The sequence below is a fragment of the Canis aureus genome, chromosome 5 (assembly GCF_053574225.1).
Source record: "Canis aureus isolate CA01 chromosome 5, VMU_Caureus_v.1.0, whole genome shotgun sequence".
NCBI classification, from domain to species: Eukaryota; Metazoa; Chordata; class Mammalia; order Carnivora; family Canidae; genus Canis; species Canis aureus.
In genome coordinates, this window is record NC_135615.1 from 65,759,571 (window position 1) to 65,785,029 (window position 25,459).

The 25,459-nt window shown below is 43.3% G+C and overlaps 2 protein-coding genes across 11 annotated transcripts in view; one reads left to right on the forward strand and one right to left on the reverse strand.

Moving 5' to 3' along the window:
• Positions 1-23,981, forward strand: part of BRD7 (bromodomain containing 7) — a 42,071-nt gene extending 18,090 nt beyond the window's left edge. The window contains exons 6-18 of one of the 3 annotated variants that reach the window (XM_077898484.1): positions 2,146-2,256; positions 6,764-6,948; positions 7,973-8,096; positions 8,711-8,786; positions 11,088-11,195; positions 11,570-11,705; positions 12,175-12,286; positions 13,776-13,832; positions 16,412-16,526; positions 16,805-16,948; positions 17,472-17,615; positions 17,950-18,014; positions 21,267-23,981. In XM_077898484.1, the coding sequence (XP_077754610.1) occupies positions 2,146-2,256; positions 6,764-6,948; positions 7,973-8,096; positions 8,711-8,786; positions 11,088-11,195; positions 11,570-11,705; positions 12,175-12,286; positions 13,776-13,832; positions 16,412-16,526; positions 16,805-16,948; positions 17,472-17,615; positions 17,950-18,005 (1,368 nt within the window). In that variant the 3' untranslated portion in view covers positions 18,006-18,014; positions 21,267-23,981. Of the gene's footprint in view, positions 1-2,145; positions 2,257-6,763; positions 6,949-7,972; positions 8,097-8,710; positions 8,787-11,087; positions 11,196-11,569; positions 11,706-12,174; positions 12,287-13,775; positions 13,833-16,411; positions 16,527-16,804; positions 16,949-17,471; positions 17,616-17,949; positions 18,186-21,266 lie in introns of those variants that run through there. The other 2 variants (XM_077898483.1, XM_077898485.1) reach the window with 2 other exon arrangements.
• Positions 19,386-25,459, reverse strand: part of ADCY7 (adenylate cyclase 7) — a 55,494-nt gene continuing 49,420 nt past the window's right edge. For all 8 annotated transcript variants that reach the window (XM_077898475.1, XM_077898477.1, XM_077898480.1 and 5 more), the window contains exons 21-26: positions 24,999-25,154; positions 24,312-24,458; positions 23,165-23,269; positions 22,816-22,930; positions 22,095-22,219; positions 19,386-21,922 (exon numbers count right to left, since the gene is read on the reverse strand). In XM_077898475.1, the coding sequence (XP_077754601.1) occupies positions 21,776-21,922; positions 22,095-22,219; positions 22,816-22,930; positions 23,165-23,269; positions 24,312-24,458; positions 24,999-25,154 (795 nt within the window). In that variant the 3' untranslated portion in view covers positions 19,386-21,775. The remainder of the gene's footprint in view (positions 21,923-22,094; positions 22,220-22,815; positions 22,931-23,164; positions 23,270-24,311; positions 24,459-24,998; positions 25,155-25,459) is intronic.

A 25,459-nucleotide genomic window follows, 5' to 3' on the forward strand; every position in this document is an offset into this window, starting at 1 on the left:
AAATCGATGTTTATCGATCAGTTGAAATTTATGAATAAAACCAGCATTTAAATCTATCTTTATTATCTATTTGACTGCATAGATGACATTCTACTTACTCTGAAAAACCTAAATTACAATCTCTTGTATTCAGAGAAATGGAAACTTTCCCAACTTCTCATCTGGTGAAAATTAGAAAAATTTATTTCAGCATATTTCTGACCTTCTTATTGCTTAATGGAAAAAAAATTTCGCAGGTTTTTTGTTGTGTTTTTTTTTTTTTTTTTTTTTTTTTTTTTTGTGAATAGTTTTCCTCTGATCTTTCTCTTATGATGAAAGAGTAGAAATGTGCTCCCTAAGTGTTTTTGCACAAATGTTTATTAAGATTTGTTGTATTTGAAATAAACTAATACTTCAACTTTTGGAGTTTTCTACATTTTCCTTTGGGGGAAAAATCAGTAGCCTGATGTAATATTAATTAGCTTATTAGACTATTCAGGTTTTTTATTACTACTTAAAAAGTATGCAGGTCATTTAGCTTCTTGAATAACCAAGTGCCATTACCCCCAAAGTCCAATAAAGCCTAGCACATGACAGTTAAGATTCATGGAATCTACAAATTGCCTTAACAGATCAGATCAGTGGAATAATCCAGTACTTTTGCCAGTCAGAGGCCCAGTGGTCACTTAGTATAAGTAATGGTCATCAAATATCCTCCTTTGCTGGCCTCTATTTCCCACAATATATATTTAATAATTCTTAATGGAATGGAAGCTTTTCAGAAAATCTGTAGCAATGGTCCTTAACCTGGGGTCCTCTGGCTGGAAGCCATGAATGATGAGCCTTTAAGGGGATGCTGCTAAAATGACATGAAAAATTATATGTTCAACTTGGTGTGTGTATATATGCTTGAGGAGTGGATGTATGGTTTTCATCACATTCTGAAAGATCCAAGACTTAGCAAATTCTACTGATTAGAGACTTGGCTAAGGACTAAGGATCCACATGTACTTCATCCACTTTAAGTTTAATACCAACCTTCTTGTGACCCTTGAGTCTGTCTTCTCATATGCTTTCAGATAATAATAAATTTGCCCTTTTTTGTCTATTCTAAGCTGTCATCACTAGTTATTAAACAGGTTTGAATATTTATTACTAGTTATTAAGTAGGTTTTGGATATGGAGGAGGGGGGTTTGTTTATTTAGGGGGATTCTTTTTGAGTTTTTACCATTTTAAGTCAGTAAGGCCTTGGCATAATCACTGCCACATTTATACAATGTAAAAAATAACCATGAAACTATGCAGGAGAATTGAGGTCTCCAGCACATGTAGGTACTTTGAAACTTAACCCAAAAGTGCAATTCTGATAATTTGGTTACTCCAGTTACATGTTTCGACTCTTTGAGGCTGTATGGTTTATTTCACATTGGCATAATTTTCCAGCATTCTGCAAATTATGTTTAGCTTATGATAGTATCCAAACACTTAAAATTAGTGTAAATATTTTAGCGTTTTGGTCAGTTAATTTGAATTTCCTAAAAGATATTTTGATAATTTAGCCCTGTCACAGTTTTCATCAAGATTTGAAATTATTTAATTCATAAATGGAAACTTAAGATGTTTTAAAACTAGGAGTAATATTTTTTAATTACATGAATTCAGTTAAGATTATTCTTAGGGGCAGCTGGGTAGCTCAGTCAGTTGAATGTCTGTCTGACCCTTGATTGTGGCTCAGGTCATGATCCCGGAGATGTAAGATGGAGCCTCACGTCAGGCTGCACACAGGCTCCCTCTCCCCCCGGCCCCCCGCCCACTCTCACTCTCTATTTTCTCTCTAAAAAAAAAAAATTCTAAAACTATTCTGTTAAATAGAAGTATTTTCTTCCAGTTTTTTTTGTGTGCGGTAATAGTGGAGAAATATTATAAAATGTCTGCGGAATTTGAAAAGGAATGTAGCACAGTATTTAAATTAATTTAGCCGTACTTGTTAGTCTTAAAACTTAGGAAATTGCTTTAATGTTGTTTAGTAAACTATGAAAAAAAGGTAGGGTTTTCAGTTGGTTTTGTGTTTTATTTTTTCAAGGACATGTATGATTTCAGACAGGGACAGGAAGACTATTTGTTTTATTTTAAATGCATTTTTCTCCTTAATAATCTCTCTGCAGGATAACTTCAAACTAATGTGTACTAATGCTATGATTTACAACAAACCCGAGACGATTTATTATAAAGCTGCAAAGAAGCTATTACACTCAGGGATGAAAATTCTTAGCCAGGTAAAGGAAATTCTTTGTCATAAATAATAACTATTATAAAATCTATAAGCCTCTGTTTTTTGGTTAGAGCGATGGAGATCTGTACAGTCCTAGTTTTATAGGCAGATTATATTAAAGTAGGACATATTACATGAAAAAAGTTTTCATATAAAAATTAAAGCAGGAAATTCTCATTTGGAATTGATACAAATAAATATTGGCATTCACTACTAATTATTTATTTAAAAGTTGTTGAATTGGTAGTTACCAGATAGATATATATTTGCTGTGAAAGAAACATTACCCTGAATTCCAGGATAAGGTTGATGATTAGGTGAATTATGAGGCCTGTTAGGAGGAAAGCTCTCTACTTCCTTTGAGGGATGGAATCTGATGTTGTGGTGAAGCACAGGAACTCCTTCCAGTACAAAGAAAGAAAATTTTGGTGAGCAGTAAGTAACCTGCTCATTGACACCTCCCCACTGTCCACCAGAACTAGTACCATAGTAAGGTGACTGAGGTAGGAGGGACACGTGCAGAGACACCCAGACACTTCATCATCAAACTTCATGAGAGAGCACAGATGTGATAGTTTATTTAAAAGAGAACTAGTTTAGTGGCAGGAAAGGACACGTGCCATCTCAAAGCGACGGCTGATAAAAGGCCTGGAGGGGCAGTGGGATTGAGAAGCTTGCTGTGCACCTGCTGGCAGGAAAGCCGAGCTCACAAGATAAGTCGTGTCTTTTGAGGTTTTACTCATAGCTCTGAGTAGGATGGGAAATTAACTGAGTGAGATGATCCCTGGCATCTTACCATGGCAGGAAGTCGGAGTTCGAGTTTTAACTCTTTGCTCTAACTTTTGGACCTCAGGCAAGACATGAGCCAATCTGGCCTTTGGTCTTCTCCAGTGTGGAGAAGAGGGTTTAAAGTGTGGTATCCCAAGATAATTGCTAGCATTAAGGTGCCGACTCTCAGTAAGAGAGTAGGCAGGAGAATATGAAAAAGAGCAAGGCAGGAGAGGGATTTTGCGAAGAAAAGACGAGTATAAGAATAAGAAAAATCAGAATGAAGAGCCTGGGCTCAGACTCAGGAGTTACAGGAGAGCAGGAATGAGTCCTGTGTGGATGCACATGGCTTTCCACTTGTTACAGTGGCCATCTGTATCACAGTTTTACATTTAAAGAATTGTCTTGGTGTGCAGATGTCTGAGTGTGTGCTTGGCTCTAAACGATTCTCAGATCCATTTAACTGGAGAAAGAAAAACATTTGGATTGATGATTATTCTTGCACTCCTAATATTCAGGCAGCATCCGTTCCCACCCTTTCCTACAGACTTAAGAAACTGTAATGTAAGCCAGTTACCCATCTTTGGCAAAATCTACAAAGGAAAGGGGACTATAAAGTGTTTATCCCACTCTTTGCAGGAAGACTCAGAATCCAGAACCAAGCCATATTCCAGGCTTAAAAATCTGCAGATGCTTGTTACTACATTTGAAATAAAAGAACATCCTGCAAAATGCAGTCTTTAGTCACTCCAAAATACGTACATTGGATTTTTAGGAGAGAATTGAATTTGCCATATATCAAGTAAATTTATCAACTTTGATTTACCATTATTTTCTTTTCTTCAGATAATGTAGTTATTATAATATGCAAAAGATTCCAGTATCTCTTGAATTTTACTGGGGGTGGGATGGCTAGAAGCACAGAAAATAAACTTTCTTCTCCACTTTCCCTTTTCTCTCTCTGTTGTCTTCCTTTTTTTCAGATCTCTTCCTGTTGAGGAGCCCTACCCATCCTGTGTTATAGCTTCCTGTTGACTGTTCTCTCCACCCTAAATGGGAGGGATCCTTACAACAGTGATTTTTAAACGTTTAAATTTAGATCGTCTGAGTTAATTCTTCTAATAGCAGTGCTCCCAAGAAAGCCCAGCACACCCTTCCATGAATGGTGTCTTTTAAAAGATCATTGGTTTTGAGCGTTCATTGTAAAGATTGTGGAGCAGTCATGTATGATTTTTTTCATTTACACACAAATATTGACTATTAGTAGACATTTTTATAAACCATGGACGTAGTCGATTAACTTTTTTTGATCTCTGAGATAAATTCTAGAACGCTGCATTATACTACAAACAAAGTAATACAAACTACTGTTGGCAGCATAGTGGCTTCAGAATCCAGGCTTAAGTCCTGGCCGTGCCTTCGAGACGCTAAGTGACCTTAGGCAGGCCTACTTAGGCGGCCTCAGTAGTCCTTACCTGATGGAGCCAGGCAGCCATGCCCAATGTGTGTGTAAGCACATGAGCGTTAGCTGTGGCAAAGAGTTAAAACCTTTCAGTCATTTAATACTGTAAAGCTGAGGACTGATAAGTAGTATGCTAATTTGAAAACATCTTAATTTAAAAAAAAAAGGACTTTCAAAGTAAAATAAAACTCAGCTTTTTCCAATGATTCGTGTTGAAATTTAGAGAATTTCTCTAGTTCTTTTAATTTTGTGTGTGTTATTTTTTTTAAATTCCAAGATGTTTTTAAAGTGAGTTCTGATTTATGAGATTCTGCTTTATGAGCGGAAATAAGAAGATAACTGAGAACTTCATGACCTAACCCCATTCACTTAACACCATTTATTGAGTACTTCCAGTGTGCCAGCCTCTGATTTAGGTACTAGAGATAGAGATAAGGCAATGAATTACCCAAGTGACATACATAAGGGAAAACACAAATGGCCAATAAAAAGTTACAGAGATAATCATACTCCCTAATATTTTTTGAGTATATATTAAAATAAGACATGTTTTTTAAAAATCAGATTGGCAAATTCTTTTAACTATTTCTCAGCTTGGTAATGATTCAGAGACACTTTCAAACACTAATATATACATTGATAAAACTTGTAGAGAGCAGTTTGGTAGTAAATACCAAGAGCCTGATGACCTAGTGTTTCCACTTCCAGGAATTTTCTTTTAAAATATAGTTAACATACAGGGCAGCCCAGTTTAGCGCTGCCTTCAGCCCAGGGTGTGATCCTGGAAACCCAGGATCAAGTCCCACATCAGGCTCCCTGCATGGAGCCCGCTTCTGCCTCTGCCTCTACTGTGTCTCTGCACCTCTCTCTCTCTCTCTCTCTCTCTCTCTCTCTCTCTCTCTCATGGATAAATAAATAAATAAATAATTTTTAAAATAACAAAAGTAAATAAATAAAATATAGTTAACATACAGTACCATTTCTGGGAATTTATCCTAAAGAAGTTCTTGGAGAGATTTATTTACAAGGATGTTCATGAGACTTATTTATGATAGTGTAAACTTGGAAATAATCTAAATGTCCTATAGCAGGATATTAATTAGACCATGGTACATAGGATAAAATACTATATACTTTAAAAACACTTTGAAGAGTATTTAAATGATGTGGAGGGGAAATTATTGTAATTTATTAAAGAAAAATCCCAAATATTCAGTGTAATTCTAATTTGCTAATATGTGTAATGCTTAGAGAAATACTGACATAATGATAAATTCACAAGGTTTATATTTTCCCCTCTACTCAAACCATTGTTGCAATGAAATATATCACTTGGATGATTGGAAGACTACCTTAAAATAAAAGTTCAGTAAAAATAGTAGGTCCGTGTTCTGGAGGCTCTCATAGTCTGCCCTGCTAATACAGAAGAGTGTGATGAGACAGGGCTCCTGATAAGACCTCAGAGTTCTGTGACCTTGGGTGAGGCATTTAGCATTTCTGGGCTATGTTCTTATTTGAATCACCTCTGGTCCTTTCCAGTTCTCAGTTTCTGTTTTTCTGCAAGTCTTCCCTGGCGTTGCCATGCAGCCCTAAGGAGACTGCACTCCATATTTTATCCAGTGACAGTGCTCAGAGTTAAAAGTCAAAGTAGTCGCCAGAAACAAATGTGCCTCCAGAAACCTCATGCTCTTAACCACAAAGAAAATTTCACAGCATATCAATGCAATGGAAAATTAAGTACATGTTTCACGAAATAGAAACAAGACTTCTTTGGTAAGAAGAACGTTATGCTTTCTGGGAAAGAAACTATGCTAGCAACCTTTTATTCTCCTTGAAGCATGTTGTTTTCACACAGAGAAAAATGCCAGAGTCCTCAGTAGTTATCCTAGGATACCAGAGAATAAGGGTATTTACATGTTCATGTCCTCTAGCTTTTGAAATCCCTGATAATTCTTAAATTTCAAAAGATAAGCTATTCTGTTAAATATAAAATTTTAGCATGCTATTAAACTAAATTCTCCTAGTATTTATTCATGCTTTCTCTTCTATAAAAAACTTTCAGTGTTGTAGTCAACTTATAAAGCATTTTCTTACATCGGAAATTAAATTATCTGAATATTGTCCTGATCCTCAAACATACTCTCTTGGTATAATTACATTTAATTGCTTTTCTTCCCTAGTTAATGACAGAATAAGTTCAAACTCACATTGTGAGAAAGAAATGCATCACTTTAAAAATTAATGACAAACATACAATGAGAATATTCTTGAATATTTTTAGGAGAGAATTCAGAGCCTGAAGCAGAGCATAGAATTCATGGCAGACTTGCAAAAAAGTCGAAAGCAGAAAGATAGAACAGACACCTCGCAGAGTGGAGAGGACAGTGGCTGCTGGCCGAGAGAGAGGGAAGACTCTGGAGATACCGAAGCACAAGCCTTCAAGAGTCCCAATAAAGAAAACAAAAAGTAAAGAAGCTTTGGAATATTAAAGTTAAGCTATCTTTCTCAGACCAGTAAGAAGGGAAAAATACTGGTTCGGTGCCTACCCTGGGAAGACCAAGTCGAGGTCTGCTCGTGGTTGTTTGGTTTTTGGCATGAAAGTCCATTTTGGTGATGTGATCCCTGTCTTCTCATACAAAGCACCTCTTGGAATTGTCTAAACATATTTCAGAAAACAGTTCTGAATATGTATACTTATGAAAGTAGTTTTAAAACCAGTACATTACCTTTAGGGACTCACTGTCAATGAATTTATTGAAACAGAATTCTCTATTGAAGAAAAAAAAAAAATCTGTGTTCGTTAACTTCATTCCATAAAGGGGTTGAGACAATAAATGCAACCCACACATTGTAGAAGCTACTTCTTAAACAAATGGGCTGTTGTTACTGAGGTGTGCGCATGTTTTCCACCAGACATCATCACCTGGGAGGAGCAATAACTCAGCCCTGGTCCTCCCAGGCAGCAGCCAGCACAGCTGGACCCAGTTGTGTACACCCGCTGACCCCACTGACTGGCAGCCCTGGTGCCCCATACCTCACTGTCAACTCCGGAAGAGGGTTCTAGTGAACAGTCTGGGATTTCTGCTGATATAAGACAAAGAACGCAAGTTTCTGACATATTTGTATTCTGTTTCTAAGATTTGTACAATTTAAATGTATTTCATTTTAAAAATCAGATTTTAAGAAGAAAATTATGTCCCTCTCCATTCAAAATATGTTTGAGGTAGAATCCATTAGTGTGACTGTATTGAGAAAAACGTTCAAGACAGGTAGTGCTGGACACACAAAGGAGGGAACTAACCAGAGCGTTGGGTTTGCCTTACTGTTGAGTGTGTTCTGGGGCCTTCTGGGCCACTGAGGAACAAAGCTGTAATTGGTGACTGTTGTGCAAATGCCTCCAGTCGAGTTGTGCTCCTATTTGGAACTCATTTTAATGTTTTCATCTTATCTTTTTTTTTTTTTTTTACTTAGTATTAATGTGTGTTTTCAGGAAAGATAAAGATCTGCTTGAAGATAAATGTAAGAGCAATAATTTAGAAAGAGAGCAGGAGCAGATTGACCGAATTGTTAAGGAATCCGGAGGAAAGCTGACCAGGCGGCTTGTTAACAGCCAGGTGATTGGCCTTTTTCTTTTTACTACCTACTGCCTGGTCATCTGAAGCTTGCAATTTTCAGATTACTTGTGCACTTTTAACCCATGTCTGCCATAGAGCGGTTTAGTACAACTCCCAGGGAAGGAAATTTTAATAATATATTTGTAAAGTACATGATCTTTTACTATGTTACTAGATTTTAGTGAAGTTAATGTGTTCTGAACTTGGAAAATGAACAATTATACTCTGGTCTCTTGAAATCAGTTTTTAATACATTGGTTTTAAAACCAGATGGACTAATACATGACTGCCATCAGGTCACTCCTCTCCCCTGGTCTCCAGTATCCTCCCTTTCTAGTAGAGTATGGGCAGAACAGAGAGACCTGAAGGCCCCACACAGCTCTTTACCATCCTGAGGTTTCCCTGAGCTTCATTTCTGCAGCCAGTTAGACCCAGTGTTTGTGCAGCCAGGTGGGAAAATCAGTGTCTAAATGTAACAACAGCAACTCATAATGTCAGTTTGATTACACTTAAGTAAGGCTTTCTGGTGTGAGATATATACATGTATATGTACATGCATATGAATGTGATACATAAAAATGGTTTATGACATTTGAATACTTTGGGTGTTGCAGTGTGAATTTGAAAGGAGAAAACCAGATGGAACAACAACACTGGGGCTTCTCCATCCTGTGGATCCCATTGTAGGAGGTAAGCTCAAAGATCAAAATGTGCGTGAATTTGCTGTTTGGCAAAGAACGGTAGCCTGGGTGACATTTTAAAACAACAAGCCGGATACTGAGCAATCCAACTGTATTGTCATCCCCAAAGAACTTGGCTAGACATCATGTATTTCGTGCTAAATAGCTGGCCTGGCTTTACCTCAATTTAAAGCAGGTACTATAGAGATCCAATTTTCTTTAAAATACAAAGTCCCTGGAATATCAGACCCACCATTAAAGCCCAAAAATGACACAGTTTCTAGCTCTGGCTCTGAGAGACTGGTAGGTACGCTCAGTTATTTCTGGAGGCATCTCAGAACGCTCTTATTATAACATAATAAATTTGACTGGCTTTTTTAAATTTCAGTGAATAAAGTGAATATGTATGCCATACAGTACCTTAATAGTAACAGAATAACATATGCCCGATGACACGACACATCTTTTCCTCCAGTGGTAGAAAGTTTGTAAAGATTGGGAAGCACTGCTTTAGAACCCCAGTCATATTTTTATTTTCTCAGATGGTATTTTAATAGCAATAGTATAAGGGATAGTTTGAAATTTGCTGGAAGAATAAGAACTTTTTGTCATTCATCGAAGGGGAGACAATTGTGTTGGGATAAGAAAATGTGAGAATGTTATTTTCTAAATACTCATTTTCCTGCTGCTGATCACAGGGATATGGAAATGAATGATGACACTTCAGTTAACAGTCTCTAGTATTCATCGTTTGCTGCAGGCAAGGTCTGGCTTGGGAGCTGGAGGTGGAGCTAAGTGTATAGTAGGGAACAGAATGGGAGAGATGAGTCCCTTCCCTTTCTGTCTGTAGGGTGGGGAATGGAGGCACAAACGAGCATAATCGTGTAAAGAACTGCAGCTTGTCTGCCATGATGAGGGCAGCTGCGACAGGACATGACAGAAGGGACCAATCTAGTGTCTGGGGGTCAGAGAAGGCTTCCTTCTTCCTAGCAAGATGACATTTAGATTGGTCCCAAAGTGAGTAAGGGGTTTAGATTGGTCCCAAGTGAGTAAGGGGTTAGGGAATAAGAGTAAGAGACCTTGAAGCATCCTGGAAGATCCTGATGCATTTGAGGGCTACACCGGGGAGCCTGTTGATGTCTTTTAGCATTGCACTCCACTCTTGAAATGCTGGCAGAGTTCCCTCACATAGAAGAAAAGGAACTGGTGCTGTTTGAAAAAGAAAAAAACAAAAACCCACTTTTTGCTTTTGTGTGGACTTTTCGTAATATAAGTTTATATGGTTTTGGGTCAAAGGAAATGCCACAAGATTGAGAACCTGATCTTTCTAGTATAGCTATTATGAGAATTTGGTGGTAAGGAGATGCAACTAATGATTTAGGTGACACTTTAAGATCTGCCCTTTTCTTTGTGTCCAGCAGTCTGTGTGCCCTTGCTCTGCTTTTTGGCACATCCAGCTCCTGGAGGCATAGTCAGTGTGGCCCAGGCTGACCTGGCTTCTCACATGACCGCAGCTCCCGAAGAGGCCAGTGTACTGGTCTAAGGTGGAAGCTTTGTCCCTGTTCGCTTCTCAGGTTCGTCTTCCTACCACATTCCAGACTGCTTGCTGAGAGAAAAGATATAACTTAAGTGTGCAGTGTTGCTCACAAGTGCTTTCATTTTATCACACTGGTCACCTGTGGCCACAGCCTATAATCCAGGGTGGAGTAACATGCTAATTTTTCCTGAATATATGATGAGTTCTTGTCTTTATAATTTTTATATATTTTATATATTTTTTAAAGATTTTATTCATTTATTCATGAGAGAGGCAGAGAGACAGGCAGAGGGAGAAGCAGGCTCCATGCAGGGAACCTGACATGGGACTCGATCCCGTGTCTCCAGGATCACATCCTGGGCTGAAGGCAGCACTAAACCGCTGAGCCACCAGGGCTGCCCAAGTTCTTGTCTTTAATCAGTTATTTTTCCTTAGTTTTTACTAACCTTTTCTACTGGTTTACTTCCATCAAAGTAAAGTTCAATTTTTAAATCCTTTTTTTTTTTTTTTTTTAAGTGAAATGCAATGTAATTATAAGGAATTCCAGGAAGCAGTAGAGTGTGATGAAAAGGACAAGGTTTTGGTCCTGGCTCCATCCCTCCCTTGCTAAGCTAAGGTTTTCCTATGTGAAAGATGGGTATGGAAGGGCTACCCAGGCCCCTTGACAGAGTCACATAGATGGCACGAAGCAGTGTGGGTGCAGACACCCCGCAGAGCACCCCTCAGCTCCTTACCACATGCCCCTCCCACAGCATGCCCGCCCTTCTGTTTCAGAACCAGGTTACTGCCCTGTGAGACTGGGAATGACAACTGGAAGGCTTCAGTCTGGAGTGAATACTTTGCAGGGGTTCAAGGAAGACAAAAGGAACAAAGTCACTCCAGGTAAGGCTTCTTGTGTTTTTCTCCTCGTTCAAGCAGTTAAGGGGAAAGGAAAGCATGATTACCATTTATTTAACTCTCTTGATGGTATCTGCAATGTGAATCAGCTGTTTTATTAACTTTGGAAAAACCTGAGAAATCAGCTGTTAGAATTCGAAATAAGTTTTGTGCTTTCTTTCCTCTATCTCCCCTTTGTGGGGAAAAAGTCACTTGAGTTGTGACTCACAAGAATCCGGGAGGGGAACTATCTACCTTAGATTTGTTATACCAGTCAGTGAAGCAATAAAATTAGAAGGGAATAATCTTTAATAAAACCAAAATTAGATTGACACACAAGTGAAAGGGACAGTATTGTAGTATTTAATTTCTGTCAACAGTGTTATACTTGAATTACGGACCCTACAGTTCTTATGCTCCACATTATGACTCCACATTTGCAAATATCAGCAAGGACGATTCGGATCTAATCTATTCAGCCTATGGGGAAGACTCTGATCTTCCCAGTGACTTCAGGTGAGTGAGTTCATCAGTATCCTGAGTGCCATATTCTAAAACACTGATCGACCTGTGTATCCAGAGGGTGTGGTCCAAACCAGAGGGGTAGCCTTGATACTCCCAGTACATGTGTGAGTCCTGAGGTAAGATTACCTTAGGGAGGTAGTAAAGGGCAGTAGCAAGTTCAGGACTGGGCCCAGGAGCCTCGACCATTGAGAGAGTCTTATTTTTCTTTGAAGGATTCCCCAGGAGCATTTCATTTCACTATGTTCTTGATAGTGTTTACTTCTCAAGATGATAAAGGTATCACTGGTAAACATACCAGTCTGGTGCTGTACCTAGATATGTTGGTGTGCCTAGACAGAAATTTTTACACTATGGCATTTTATAAACTAAGGCATGTCTGATGGAAACAGCTGGCATAGGAAGATTAAACCAATGGAGGTGATTTATGTGGAAGTAACTTTCCCAACACTCTCTCTTTCAGCATCCATGAATTTTTGGCCACGTGCCAGGATTATCCATATGTGATGGCAGATAGTTTATTGGATGTTTTAACAAAAGGAGGCCATTCTAGAACCCTGCAAGAGTTGGAGATGGTAAGAAGGCTGCTAAAGAAATGGGTAATTTAATATTGGCTCTCAGCATTAGTCACTGTGTTATGAAACCATGGGAGTCACCAAGGTGACAGCTGAGCTACATTTCCCTGAAAAGGCAGCCTGGCCTGGGTGGGGACTATGGGTGGAGGTCAATGAACGGAAACGAGTAAGTCAGCTAGCAGGGTCTGTGAGGGCAGAAGACTGTCATTATCTCCCGATCTTGGGAATGTAGGAATCAGGATGGGGTTGATGGCTCACAAGTCAGCTGGTGCCGTGTACCCTAACAGAAAAGGGAAGTCTCACTCACTGGATTGAAACGGAGTGGACTGAAATGATAGAAAATGTCCTTTTCTTGATTATGCAGTAAGAACACAGTGATGGGGACACAAGAAAAAGAGTACAGAGTTTCCTTGGGGCCCTAGCTCTTCCTGATGGCTATGGCTGCTGTCACCTTGTCCTCTGCCCCCATTGTATCCATGGCTGCTGGTCCTTGGGTGACTGTCAGCAGTGCTGAGTCAGCACCTCAAGTTTATCAAGAACTGCTGCTGTACAATCTTCCCACATGAGCTGCTTTCCTCACGTGCCACTTCACATCCATTCAAAAATGTTTTTCCTCTAACTCTCCCGTCAGTCTGATTGATCCAGCAGTTCTTCTCAGACTGTATCTTAGAAAGTTAAAAAAAAGTTCTATATAAGGATACATTGTTTATAACTTTAAAAAAACTGAGAATTGGTTAAAAAAAATCATAATATAGCCTTTCCAAAAAAATCACATCATTATTGATTTTTGTGCATGATACTTTTGTCTGTTGTTTATGTATGTGACCCCTGACGGCTAGGATTATGGGAAGCTTTCACATTCTCTGTAGCATTTGAATATTTTACAGTAATCCTCTGTTATCCAAGAATATTGCTCTGTTAATGCAAAATAGTCCCTGGAGTGCCTCCTATTTTCTCCTTGTCATAGATTTACCTGTTGTTGAAAACCAACTCCATTTATTAGGCACTTCTGTGTATTTACCAAAAACCTTCATATATTTGTAGTGCTTTTTGCTTGGGCACAGAAAGATCAGTCTTGAAGTTACCAGTAGTACATACTCTTGACACACAAATTTTCTCAAAATGCCATTTACTATATCTAATTTGTTTTTGGTTTTAAAAATGAAGGTATCCCTGGGTGGCGCAGCGGTTTGGCGCCTGCCTTTGGCCCAGGGCGCGATCCTGGAGACCCGGGATCGAATCCCACGTCTGGCTCCCGGTGCATGGAGCCTGCTTCTCCCTCTGCCTGTGTCTCTGCCTCTCTCTCTCTCTCTCTCTCTCTCTCTCTCTCTGTGTGACTATCATAAATAAATAAAAATTTAAAAAAAAAAATGAAGTTCCAATAATTCATAATCTTGCCTTGAAACTCCTAATATATTTTTTATTTTTCTTGATATTTACCTTTTTAAAATATCTTTTAATAAAAAATTGTTTTTCTTTATACTTCTAGCCATCACCTGAAGATGAAGGCCAGACTAGGATCCTTGACACAGCAAAAGAAATGGAGGTAATCATATTTTATTCTTCATAAAAAATATTTAAATGGAGGATAAGCCACAAGACCTAAATGATAAAATTTTGTTTTAAAAGAAAATTATTTATTGAGTATCTCCTTAAATAAAGGAACTCTTTTTGCCTGTGGGAAGTGTAGCAGCAGCTAGTGCAGTACACAGGCATGTGAGTGAGGGAGCCAGCACCAGCAAACACATGTGCTACCAAATGTGGTGTAGGAACACAGATCAGAGCTGCTCTGGATAGCAGAGGAGGTCCTCACAGAGAGGATCCTGGGCAAAGTGGGTCTAGAAAGATGAATAGACGTTTTCCCAGCGGGCAGTGGGCTGAATCTGCACGTGGAGTGACAGAAATGGATGCAAGAGGACAGGGCATATGTGTAGCGAGCACAGATGGCGTGTGAGCACAGGGTACCTGGGCAGAAGAGGGAGGGTTGGGAGGCCCTCGTGACAGAGAGTCTGTAGGCAGTGCCAAGAAGCTGAGATGCTACCCTGGAAGACAGGAAACCCTGAGGAAATGTGGGGAGAGGGGAGAGGAGCTGGAAGAGGAGACCCGTGAAGAATTCCGGGGCTTGTCTGGGCAAAACACTGCCAGGCATGGCAATACAGAGGAAGGGAATTGAGATACACAGTCAAGAGAAATACAGAAGTCAGGTCGGCAGGACCTGGTGCATGAGACAGATCATGGCGTCGTGAGCTCCCGTCAGAGTGCTGGAGAAGGGGGATCCCTGGGTGGCTCAGCAGTTTGGCGCCTGCCTTCAGCCCAGGGCATGACCCTGGAGTCCCGGGATTGAGTCCTGTGTCGGGCTCCCCACATGGAGCCTGCTTCTCCCTCCACCTGTGTCTCTGCCTCTCTCTCTGTGTAAGTCTCATGAATAAATAAATAAAATCTCTTAAAAAAAAAAAAGTGCTGGAGAAGGAGCTCCCCTCCGTCAGGGAGAGCAACTGCACCCGGCACCCCTTACAGGGGTGATTGGGGATGGTGTTGCAGGGGGGCAGGGGACTCCCGTGCCTGGGTTACAGGTGTGTGGGAAGAGTGTTGGTGTACAGGGGTGAACTAGATTGTCCAGAGAGAACATTGGGTAGAGGCTGAGGGACAGAACATTGGTAAAGACCAATCGTAAGGTAGAAAAGACAGACATACGGGAAGGAGACCAGCAGTGTCCACCGCCAGCAGATGAACCCAGTAAGGGTGGCCACTGTTGTTTGTAACCATCATTGGAGCAGGGGCAGTAATGTGGTGGCAGCAATGGTGGTAGGGGAGGAGAGGTAAGAACACAGAGAGTTCAGTGAGCCGAGGAAGTGGGGGCGTGAGAGCAGACACATGTGAGCCTGGTAACTGAGGGTTAGGAGAGCTTGAATATGAGCTCCAGGAAGGATGGATGCAGGTATGGGTGGGACATTTGAAATCACGTTTGCAGGGAACGAGGCTCAAGCAAGATCATGTGCTTAGTGAGGGAACAGGAAGGCAGGAAATCTTGATGGGAAGGGAGGCTGGGTAAAAAATGAACAGCTGGTGGAGTAGGGTGCTGAGGCCAACCCAGAGAGAAAGCTGTAGGTATATATTGCTTGTCTCTCTCCACGCCCTCCTACCCCTAAGTAGGTAGAGGAATGGGCTGGGGTGGGGGAGTGCGGGGGTGGACACTGGGGAGGGGTTCACATACATGTCTGGAGTGCAATGCCAGAGTCTTTTTTTTTTTTTTTTTCTTTTTAAGTAATGCCAGAGTCTAAATGGAACCATTAACTTCGGGTGACTTGTTATCTGGGCTAATCTCTTCCTCAAAAGCAGTGTTGAGGTTATGGAAACTCTGAGTCTTGTCATTGCAAAAATAAAACTCCACCCTTTATAGGATTTCGTTTCTCCCATGTAATACCAACAGCCTGGCTTTGGGGCCAGGAGGAGACCCAGGAAGTATCTTGTGCTCAGGCTCTGCCCTGGGAGTGGGAGCATCTGCACTGGGTGCCAAAATATTGCCTGTGAGCCTTGGAGATGGGAGGCATGGTCACAGTCCGCAGAAGCTCTTGATGGCATCGGCAGTACCAGGGCTCTTTTTCAGAACAGTTGCCCAAAGGAACAAATGACGGGTGTGGTGTAGGACACATCATGTCATTAACGAGAAGTATGCACTTGTGGATACTGTCTGGCCAGGATTTAGGAATGGCCCTTTAAAAGTATTCTGGGGGGATCCCTAAGCGGTTTAGCGCCTGCCTTTGGCCCAGGGCGCGATCCTGGAGTCCCGGGATTGGGTCCCACGTCAGGCTCCCGGCATGGAACCTGCTTCTCCCTCCTCCTGTGTGTGTGTGTGTGTGTGTGTGTCTCTCTCTCTCTCTCTCTCTCTCTCTAATAAATAAATAAATAAATAAATAAAAATAAATAAATAAATCTTTTAAAAAAATAAAAGTATTCCAGAAAGACATTTTTGTATGTATCAAAATTCTAACTCCAAAGTCAATGGGTGGGATAATATGGCCTGTCAATACAAAAACCATCTCACTGATGTCTCGTTCTAGCACTGCCAGGACTTAGCAAGCTCAGATAATTCCTTTTTTCCCTTTGCTTTTTCTTTTCTTGAAGCAGATTACAGAAATCGAGCCATCGGGGCGTTTAGACTCCAGTAATCAGGACAGGCTCACAGCACTGAAAGCAGTAACAAATTTTGGGGCTCCTGTTGAAGTGTTTGACTCTGAAGGTGAGTGTCATTTCACGATCCTGACCGTTACGATTTAATGTCACATTTGCACAGATTGATATAGGCATCCACCACAGGAAGATCTTAGGTGGCCATGCTTCAGTGAAGAGTAAGGCATGTCTGTGGTGTTGATCGCATCTGGGGGGGATTACTCCTTTGAGGAGAGAAGACTATAGCCTTATAGCAAAACTCCAGTGCTTAGGACTCACTTTTCCATACAAGATCGAACACAAGCATGTCCGTGTTTTCTTTAGTCTGTTGTTCTTCGTATTACACAGAAGCTGAAATGTTCCAGAGGAAACTTGATGAGACCACCAGATTGCTCAGAGAGCTCCAGGAAGCCCAGAATGAGCGGCTGAGCACCAGACCCCCTCCCAACATGATCTGTCTCTTGGGTCCCTCTTACAGGGAAATGCATCTCGGTATGTTGCACCTCTGGTAAGAGGAGAATCGGGAGACACTTAAAGGGGAGAACTTCTGAGAAGTGATAACCACTGTTAGGCAGCACCAAAGTGAACCATGAAGGGTTCATGGTTCACATTTACACAATTGACCCTTGAATAACATAGGGTTAGGGGTGCTGGCTGACGTCCCTCCTCCCTGACCCTGCAGTTGAAAATCCACAGGTAATTTTTGACTCCCCAGAACTTAATTCCTGTAATAGGTGACTGGAAGCCTTACCTATCAGCAGTCAACTAACATATTCTGTATGTAGTATGTATTATATTGTTTCTTAAAGCTAAAGAAAAGAAAATGTTAAAATAATAATGGAGTATGTTTACAGTCCTGGGTATATCAGGAAAAAAAAAAAAAGTCTGTGTGCAGGAGGACTGGCACAGTCCCAACCACTCCAGGGTCAACGTTGTATTATTCTTTTGGTTTTGGTTTTTTATTACCTAAAAGGAACCATATTTTAACACTTAGAACTGTTTTTCTTTTTCTTAGCTGAACAAGTGACCAATAATCTGAAAGAACTTGCCCAGCAAGTCACACCAGGTGATATTGTCAGCACGTATGGAGTTCGAAAAGCAATGGGGATTTCCATCCCCTCCCCTATCGTGGAAAATAACTTTGTAGATTTAACAAAAGGTAAGTGCCCTGTGTCCCAGGGAGGACGGAGGGCTATTGTGAGCAAAAGGAACACAGGTCCTCTCCCCTCAAGTAACATTGGAAAGATTTTTATCTCTGCATGTTGATAGTGTAAACTGTTTTTATAAATGCTTTAGACAAGATGTGAAGGAAATAAAGATTTGACCACATTTGCAAAAAATCCTACAATGATACCCTCGTAGTACATCTATCTAGTCTTTAACCTTGAAAGTGGTAAAGAAGAGCCGTCAGCACTTAACTCTTCTGGATGATACTTTTACCTTTTAATTAAAAGGGGGAAAGTGCTGAATGAAGCCATAACTTTTCCTTTCAGATTTTGAAGAACCTAAAAAGACTGATGTTGCTGAGTGTGTACCTGATGGGATTTGAAGCTAACTGGTATTTCATTATATATTATGTACATATTTTTTCATTCTTAACTTGGAAATGCTTTTGAGAAGATATTAAATATTTGTAAATTGTGTTTTTAATTAAACTTCGGGACAATTAATTTTAATGTTCCAGAGATTGGACTTGTATTAGGTAATAAAGCTGAGCCTGGGACTATGAGCAGTGTTGTGCTGTCAGCTGAGTCGCCCCTTGACCTTTCCCCAGAGCTGGGTCTGAGGATGAAAGTGATAGAAAAACACTTAGGAAGTGTAAAACAGCCTTTTCTAGACCATTCGTTAAAAGCAAGCCCCTCAAATAATTGAACTCCCTCATTTTTTTCCACGTTTGCCAAACTCCACATTAAAGAAATAACCAAATAGTGATAAGACTATATTATCCTGACTTACAGATTTCACCTGGATGATTTATTCAAAGAATGGCCTGGTGAGGAAGGAATAGCATAGACTCTGACCTCTTGCCATCCAGAGGGGGAGGAGGAGTGGGCTGGGGCATGGTCAGGTCAAAATAATGACTGTGCCTCTTCCTTAGGGTGCACAAACGAGACCAGAGCTAAGAGGCTTTAAAAATCCCCATCTAGGGAGATTGTCCATTATTACACCATGAAAACGAATACTAGTAGATTCTAAAATGATTTTAAGTGTATGTCCCCCTGCACACTTGATGGGAATGGTGTTCTTAAGCAGAAAGATAAGGTGATGAAGTACCTCCCCTATGCTACCCTCAATCTCCTCCAACTCCCCAAAAAAATCACACCAGGATTTTCATAGCACTAACCTCTCTGGTGGTCCTGTTTGTTTTTTCCATTTTGAGTCACTTAGAACTACAGTAGAAGGAGAAGCTAAATAAGCAAGGGAATCACAGAGCTTACAGGAAAGTTTGTTTCTGTTTACTACTTCTCCTGGGTCACCTGTGCCTCAGCATGTCCCCTGAACTAAGAGTCATCTACTTTTATATGAAATACAAAGGTCGGCTGCTTGAGCAGATAACTGAGTAGGAGACCAGAAGACATGCGGTCCTCTTCCATAACCAGGCACCACACCATAGCCTGGTTCAGTGAACGGGGTGAGGGTAAGATCCTGCTTGGCTGTATGGAGCCACTGTAAAACCCCCTGGCTAGAAGCTATTTTATTTTTATTTTCCTGGCTTTGAATACTGACATTTAGCAAAACTGATTCTCTTAAGACAACCCAATCTTTTAAAAACCTACTGAAAATCATTTGCCAAAAGAACTTCAGAATTTTTCAGATAATGTATTTTATCAAATCTTTTTAGAGTTTAATTTTTTGATTATAATTCAGGCAGTAATCGATTCTTAAACAGACCAAGAAAACAAATTCAAAACACTTTAGGACATTCAGATCTTCCAAATTGCTAATTTAATGTATGAAATGCTAAACAAAGTAGAAACACTAGTACATTATAAAAATGAAGTACAACATTTTGAAACAAATATTACAATCTATAAATACTCAGTATACAGAATAATTCCTAATTATTCATATGTACCTTTTCAAAACCTGTTTTTGTACATGACCTATTATATACACAATGTATACAGTGGTTAATGATCTTTTCTGTTAGATTTTCTTAATGAGTAAACCAGAAAACTTCAGGTGTGACTTTCACTAGAGTCAGAGAGGCCATCTTGAAGCCAGCCCCTGACCCCTAGAAAAGGTCAGGGTGAGGAAAGCTACTTATCCTGTCAGAAAACAGAACAATACCTGTAAAGAGCCCGGGGCACCGGAAAGCACGCTGAACAGAAGTGACTGCAGGTGCCTTTTAGAGTCCATTCCACACAATGGTCTGCACATCAGAAACTCAGAACTTACAAAATGTGCTTATCTGAACACAGGGCTTGAAGTGGAAATAAAAAGATAGGACTGGTAACTACTTTTTGAACTCGGAATTGGGATTTCTGTTGCTGGAGGAAAAAAAGTAAAATTAGAATATTGCAAGACTAGAAGTAGGCCCACCTCCGAGAGACCCAGCACACATAGGTGTGTCCAAATCACATCTGCGACAGAACCTTCCTGACCTCCCAGGAGAGCCCTGTAGAGCAGCCCCCCTGTAGAGCAGCCCTGGCCACTGCCAACGTAAGTGTAGCACTCACCTGAAACCAGCCCTTTATATGAAAAGTTGGTACATAAAAGCGGTTTTTAAGTAAGGGTATTCCCTTTGGCATTTTTGCTGTAAATTCCTTTGTACAGCAAGTTCGTGTAATTCATTCCTATCTCTTCCAGTTACATGCAAGCCTCAGAGCCACACTGGTGCATTGGCTCCTCTGTGCAAATTAGATAAGCCCCTTCTCAGGCTGATAAGCCCGCAGACATGGCCTGAGCAGGCAGCGGGTTCAGTTTCAGTGCTCTATGTGCCCTTGGCTGCAACCCTGGGTAAGCTTTTTGAAGTCTCCCCTATGCAAGATTTCCTGTAGTTGTAGGGGTTTCCCGGAGGACCCCTCACTGGGAATCCCTGCTCTGTTGTGAAATGCAGCTGTGTTGGAAACCCTGAGCATGCTCTGGAGATGAGGCAGTGAAACTGATTCAGAAAAAGGAACGGGCAGTGTGGCTCCTTCTCACCTTGACACACAATTACAGCTGACTTCTGATTCTTTGAGAATTGAAGCAGTGTAAGACACATCTTGCAAACCTGACTTTTTGCACTTGCCTTGATTCATTCAGAACAAGACCGTCTCAGCACTTCCTGAGTGGTCTGGCTTCCCAGATATGGGAGCCTCTTTGCACACTTACATGGAATACATGCTTTTCATTTGGCAGCTCTTCACGTTAGGTGTGAGGACTAAAGAAAAGGAAGCACGACAGGTTGTCTACGTCCTGTCTACAGACTCCACTCCTTTCTAATACAGAAACTAAGACCTAGCTGAAGACTGCAGGGGAACGCCCCAAACGTGTGAATGGTCAGGGAGGGACTAGAATGGGTTGCCTTATTTCCTGGGCTGTGCCACTGCTTGCCTTCTTGCCATGAGCCACACTCTACTCCTCTGAGCCCCACCCCCACCTGGGCTGGTCCATAAACCAATGGACCCTGGACGATAGGCTCTCCTTCTGTGTCTGTGGTTTAAAAGACGGTACACTGGAGGGAAGATATTTTGTCCAGCGTCTAAGAAGTCATTAAAAGGATAAAACCTCCACTAATACCCATTTAAAACAAACACATGCTAGAGATGACAAGAAGTAACAAATGTCCATTATGGTTTTTCCTCCCTACTGCATGAAACCACAGATGGAAAACAGCCTTTTCAGCTCTATTTACCGGAATGCCTGTGCGAGAAATGCAGAATGCTGTTGCTGCCCTGCTGAGGAGAAAGGAGTACCCAGCCCATCCTGGACAGCTTGTCTCAGTTCTGTACCTAGAAAAGGTCCTACTGGCGTAGTTTGCAGGCCATGGCAGGGTATGTCCAGCTCATGCTCTGAGACCTCCACAGCACCTAGCGGGCTGAGGATCTGAAGCTCACGAGTGAGCATATCCACGCTGTCTGGAGGCTGTGTTGCAGACTCAGACCACGCAGTTTCTGGCTGCCTGTGTGTGGCAAGGCTCAGTGGTCGCCTCGGGCTGGGGTCAGACGCATTCCAAGAAATCCTCTAGCACAAGTGCAAGGAAGCCATCTGCCGGAGTAGTGATGGCCAAACCCTTGGAATGCCTTTGTGACTGGCATGGGGCTGAATGCTCCCCTTGGCTTGCCTCAGGGAAGGAAATGCACTTCTAGCATGTTCTGCACCTACCAGAAGCCCTCAGTTCAGTCCCAACCCTTGGAACTTGGCAGTGTCTGTACAGACAAAGTAAGTCCTCAGTTCGCCTTTGCCTTTGACGTTGATCAGTCCTCGGCATTCGCAAGAATAACCTAGTCCCTGGAGGATGGTGCATGTCTCTTCAGTAACCTGAGAGGAAAAGGATAGCGGTCCTGGGAAGCAGGAAGAACACCTGCTGTTGGGTAGAAACCAGCCCCAAGCAGCGTGTCAGGGCTGGGATCCCATAGCTGACTGATGCCCAGGCCCCTTGCCTGTGGGACACTCCTCCCTGTGATCACAAGCTGCCCCAGCTGGGTTGTACCTGGATCTTGCCAAGTTCTCCAGTGCTCTCCATCCGGCTGGCGACATTGACGGTGTTTCCCCAGATGTCATACTGAGGCTTTCGGGCCCCAATCACTCCAGCGATCACTGGCCCATGGTTTATGCCTGAAGGTGACATTTGCAGTTGGCAGGTCTGAGAGACCAAGCCTCAAGCTCTGCCCTTGGGGGGGGGGGGGGGGGGGCAGAGTCCAGCAGCAGCCACAGAAAGCACCGACTGGCAGCTGAAATGGAGGTCAGAGGGGGCTTCCCAAGCCCATGACAGGAGCTCTCCTCCGGGGTGTGGGGGAGGCACTCCCTGGGCAGCCCTCTTCCGCCTGCTTGCTCCAGGAGTCGGACTGAGGTGAGCATCAGCTCCTTTCCCAACAGAGCAGGTGGGCTTTGAGCACCAGCCCTGCTAGCTAACACAGAGCAGTTAGTTCATTAACTTTGCTTTGTTCTCAGGATGTTTTAAGGTTTATGGCGGGTGATTTTGGGTTCTCCATTTTCTGTAGTGTTCTATTCTGATCTCACAACTTTCAAAAGTAACTTTATAAACAATATGCAGAGTAATTGCCCAGTCGCCGGGGTGGTAAGACCAAGAGGAATTTTTCAAACCTTTCCTGCTCAACAGTGAAGTGCATCATCCCATCTGAGCGTGGGCTTGCCAGGAGGCAGGGCCACGGCCTCCCACCCCAAGCCCGGCCAACCCTCTGGGCCCTCACCAACTCGGAGGCGGAAGGAGTTGAAGGAATGCCGGTTGATGCCATCCAGCTTGCTCATCAGGGCGATGCTGAACTCCACCATGATGCCAATGTGCGCATGTTGCCGCTCCAGGTCCTGCAGGACAGAGCGCTGTGCACAGGAGCCATAGGATCCCCGGCCCCGACTTCCCGCCTCCACCAGGTGTCAGGTGGGTGTGAGGCGCCTCCCCCAAACTAAGCCATGAGGTCCTCGGCCCCTCCCTCACAGGACAGGAAGGGGTGTCCCTTCGAAGTCAGGTGATAGGTCTGGGGACTGTTGAATCCCCTTAATATGAGGCTGGGACATGAGGCCACCTGCATGGCTCAGTACCTGGTTCTCAGTCCCTGAGGGGCTGCTGAGCCCCGCAGCTGCCATGTACGTGCTGCCAATGGTCTTGATCTTCTCAACACTGCTGAACTTGGGCTTTAGGAGCAGCTGTGGGGCAAAGGGACACCCAGGGTCTGAGAAGGGGTGGGGTCCATCCCACCACTGCTCCTAATGCCCGCCTTTCTCACGTCGGGCCTCCCCTTATGAGAGCCGAGTACACACATGGACAAGGCCTCTGGCTCTCTCCCTGCCCCCTTGGCCTCCCATTCACCTCTGCAGTCTCATTCTAAGGAGCAAGCGCAGCCCAGCAGGATCTACCCAGGAATGTCTATTGTCTGCAACTAAAAATTAAAGTCCAGGTGACTGGGTGGCTCAGTCCTTCAGGCTTCTGACTCTTGGCTTCAGGTTGGGTCACGATCTCACAGTTGTGGGATCAAGCCCCATGTTGGGCTCTGCCCTGAGCATGGAGCCTGCTTAAGAGTCCTTCCTTTCCCTTAGCCCCCTCCCACTGCTTGCATGCGCGCTCACGTGCTCTCACGCTCTAAAATCTTTTTTTTAAAAAAAGTCCAAACCGACTGCCTTCCTCTGGAACAGTTGATGGCCTGGGCTTCACTGGGAATCAAACTATGGCAGTCCCCCTTATCCATTCCCCGACCCCGGAGGAGCCTGGAAGCACGGGCCCCTGGGCCCTACATAACATGTGCTCTCTCATCCACGTACACGCCTGTGATGAGCTTTAGTGCAGAAATCAGGCGCAGTGAGAGATTAACAGCGACTTAACAGTGTGCCCCAATAAAAGTGACGTGAATGGTCTTTCAAAGCCTTCCTGTATAGCATTCATTCCTCCTCCACATGATGAGATGAATCGAGGTGCAGGACGGGGATGCTGTGGCATGGCATCTGGCCACGACTGACCTGACCAGATGTCAGGAGGGGGTCATCTGCGAGAGCACAGCTGACCACGGCTAAGAAGCCGCAGATAAGGGGACCGCTGCCTTCTTCAAGGACCTAAATCTAATCTTAGCCAGCTGCCTCTCGCAGAGAAGATAACAAAATGCCTACTGAAGAAAACACGGAAAAAGGCGAACGTGTCCCTCTCATGATTTGTATAGCACACCTGCCCCCCAGGGACCCGTGCACGGGCCCGTACCTCATCGAAGTCAGCGATGATCTCGTTGAGCAGGCGCAGACACTCCAGCCCCTCCTTGTTGACGTCACACTCCGTGTAGAAGACTTTGAAGTCCGGTACGGACGCAAACATGACACACACGCAGTCGTAGGACTGATGGTACCAGTCCTGGATTGGGGGGGGGGGGGGGCGGGGAACCACCTTGTGCCAGCTGGCCGGGAGGGGTGACATACACAGGGACGCAGCCACCCTAGGCCGTCCCACGAAACCTTCAAAGGGAGGTGGGTGCGACGCCAGTGTCGCTCAGCCTGCCTTACACATGACACCCATCTAGGGGCTGCTAAAAAATAAGGAGTCTAAGTCCACTAGGTGGGGTGGGGTGGGCTCAGGGTGGTTCTGGCTCTGGTATCCTGGGTCTCCTGGCTGAGGATGCGAGCCCCTGGGGCAGGCAAAGGTCACGGTCAGGGGGCCTGGGGCCTGGGGCCTGTCTCTCTTATAAAACGCTGCTGCACAGAACCCATGAAACACATTTTCATCCACACGGGCCGCCCAGCCCACAAAGACCTGGACGTGCAGCTGATGCTCAAACTGCCTGGCGGCCCCATCTCCCAAGGCTGACAACCAAGGCCCCCCAGACGTGAGGGCCCCAGGACCATATCCATACCCACACTCCCCACCCTTGTCACCCAGCCCCTGCCGGCACCACACCTCATTTAACTTGTCGCCGATGAAGTGAGCGGCCACGTGGGCTGGCAAGACGTTCTCCAGAAGAAGGCGGTTCACGTTCTCCATGGTTTCAAACTCCTCATGTTCCTTCTTGAACTTCTTCTTCCACAAACAGTCCAAGCGGCAGTAGTAGTCAATCTGCAGACAGTGGGGAAGGTCAGGGCCCCAGCCGTGGTGAGTTGGGGCACGGCGACAACACACACTGAGCAGCGGGCAGGACACACTTGTAACCCCCAGGGGCCACTGGCCAGCCCCTCAGCACTTCTACCCTGCATCCCAGCTCAACAGCCACCTCCCAATGGCCTTAGAATCCCAGTCAGCCTTGACTCGGTTCTCAAGTGACCCACACAACCAGATGTCACTGGCGTCCTGAGGGGAGGCGACACAGGGAGGTGAGGATTCGAGGATCCCTTCCCCAGGGACCAGGGCTTCCTGCAGGGCTG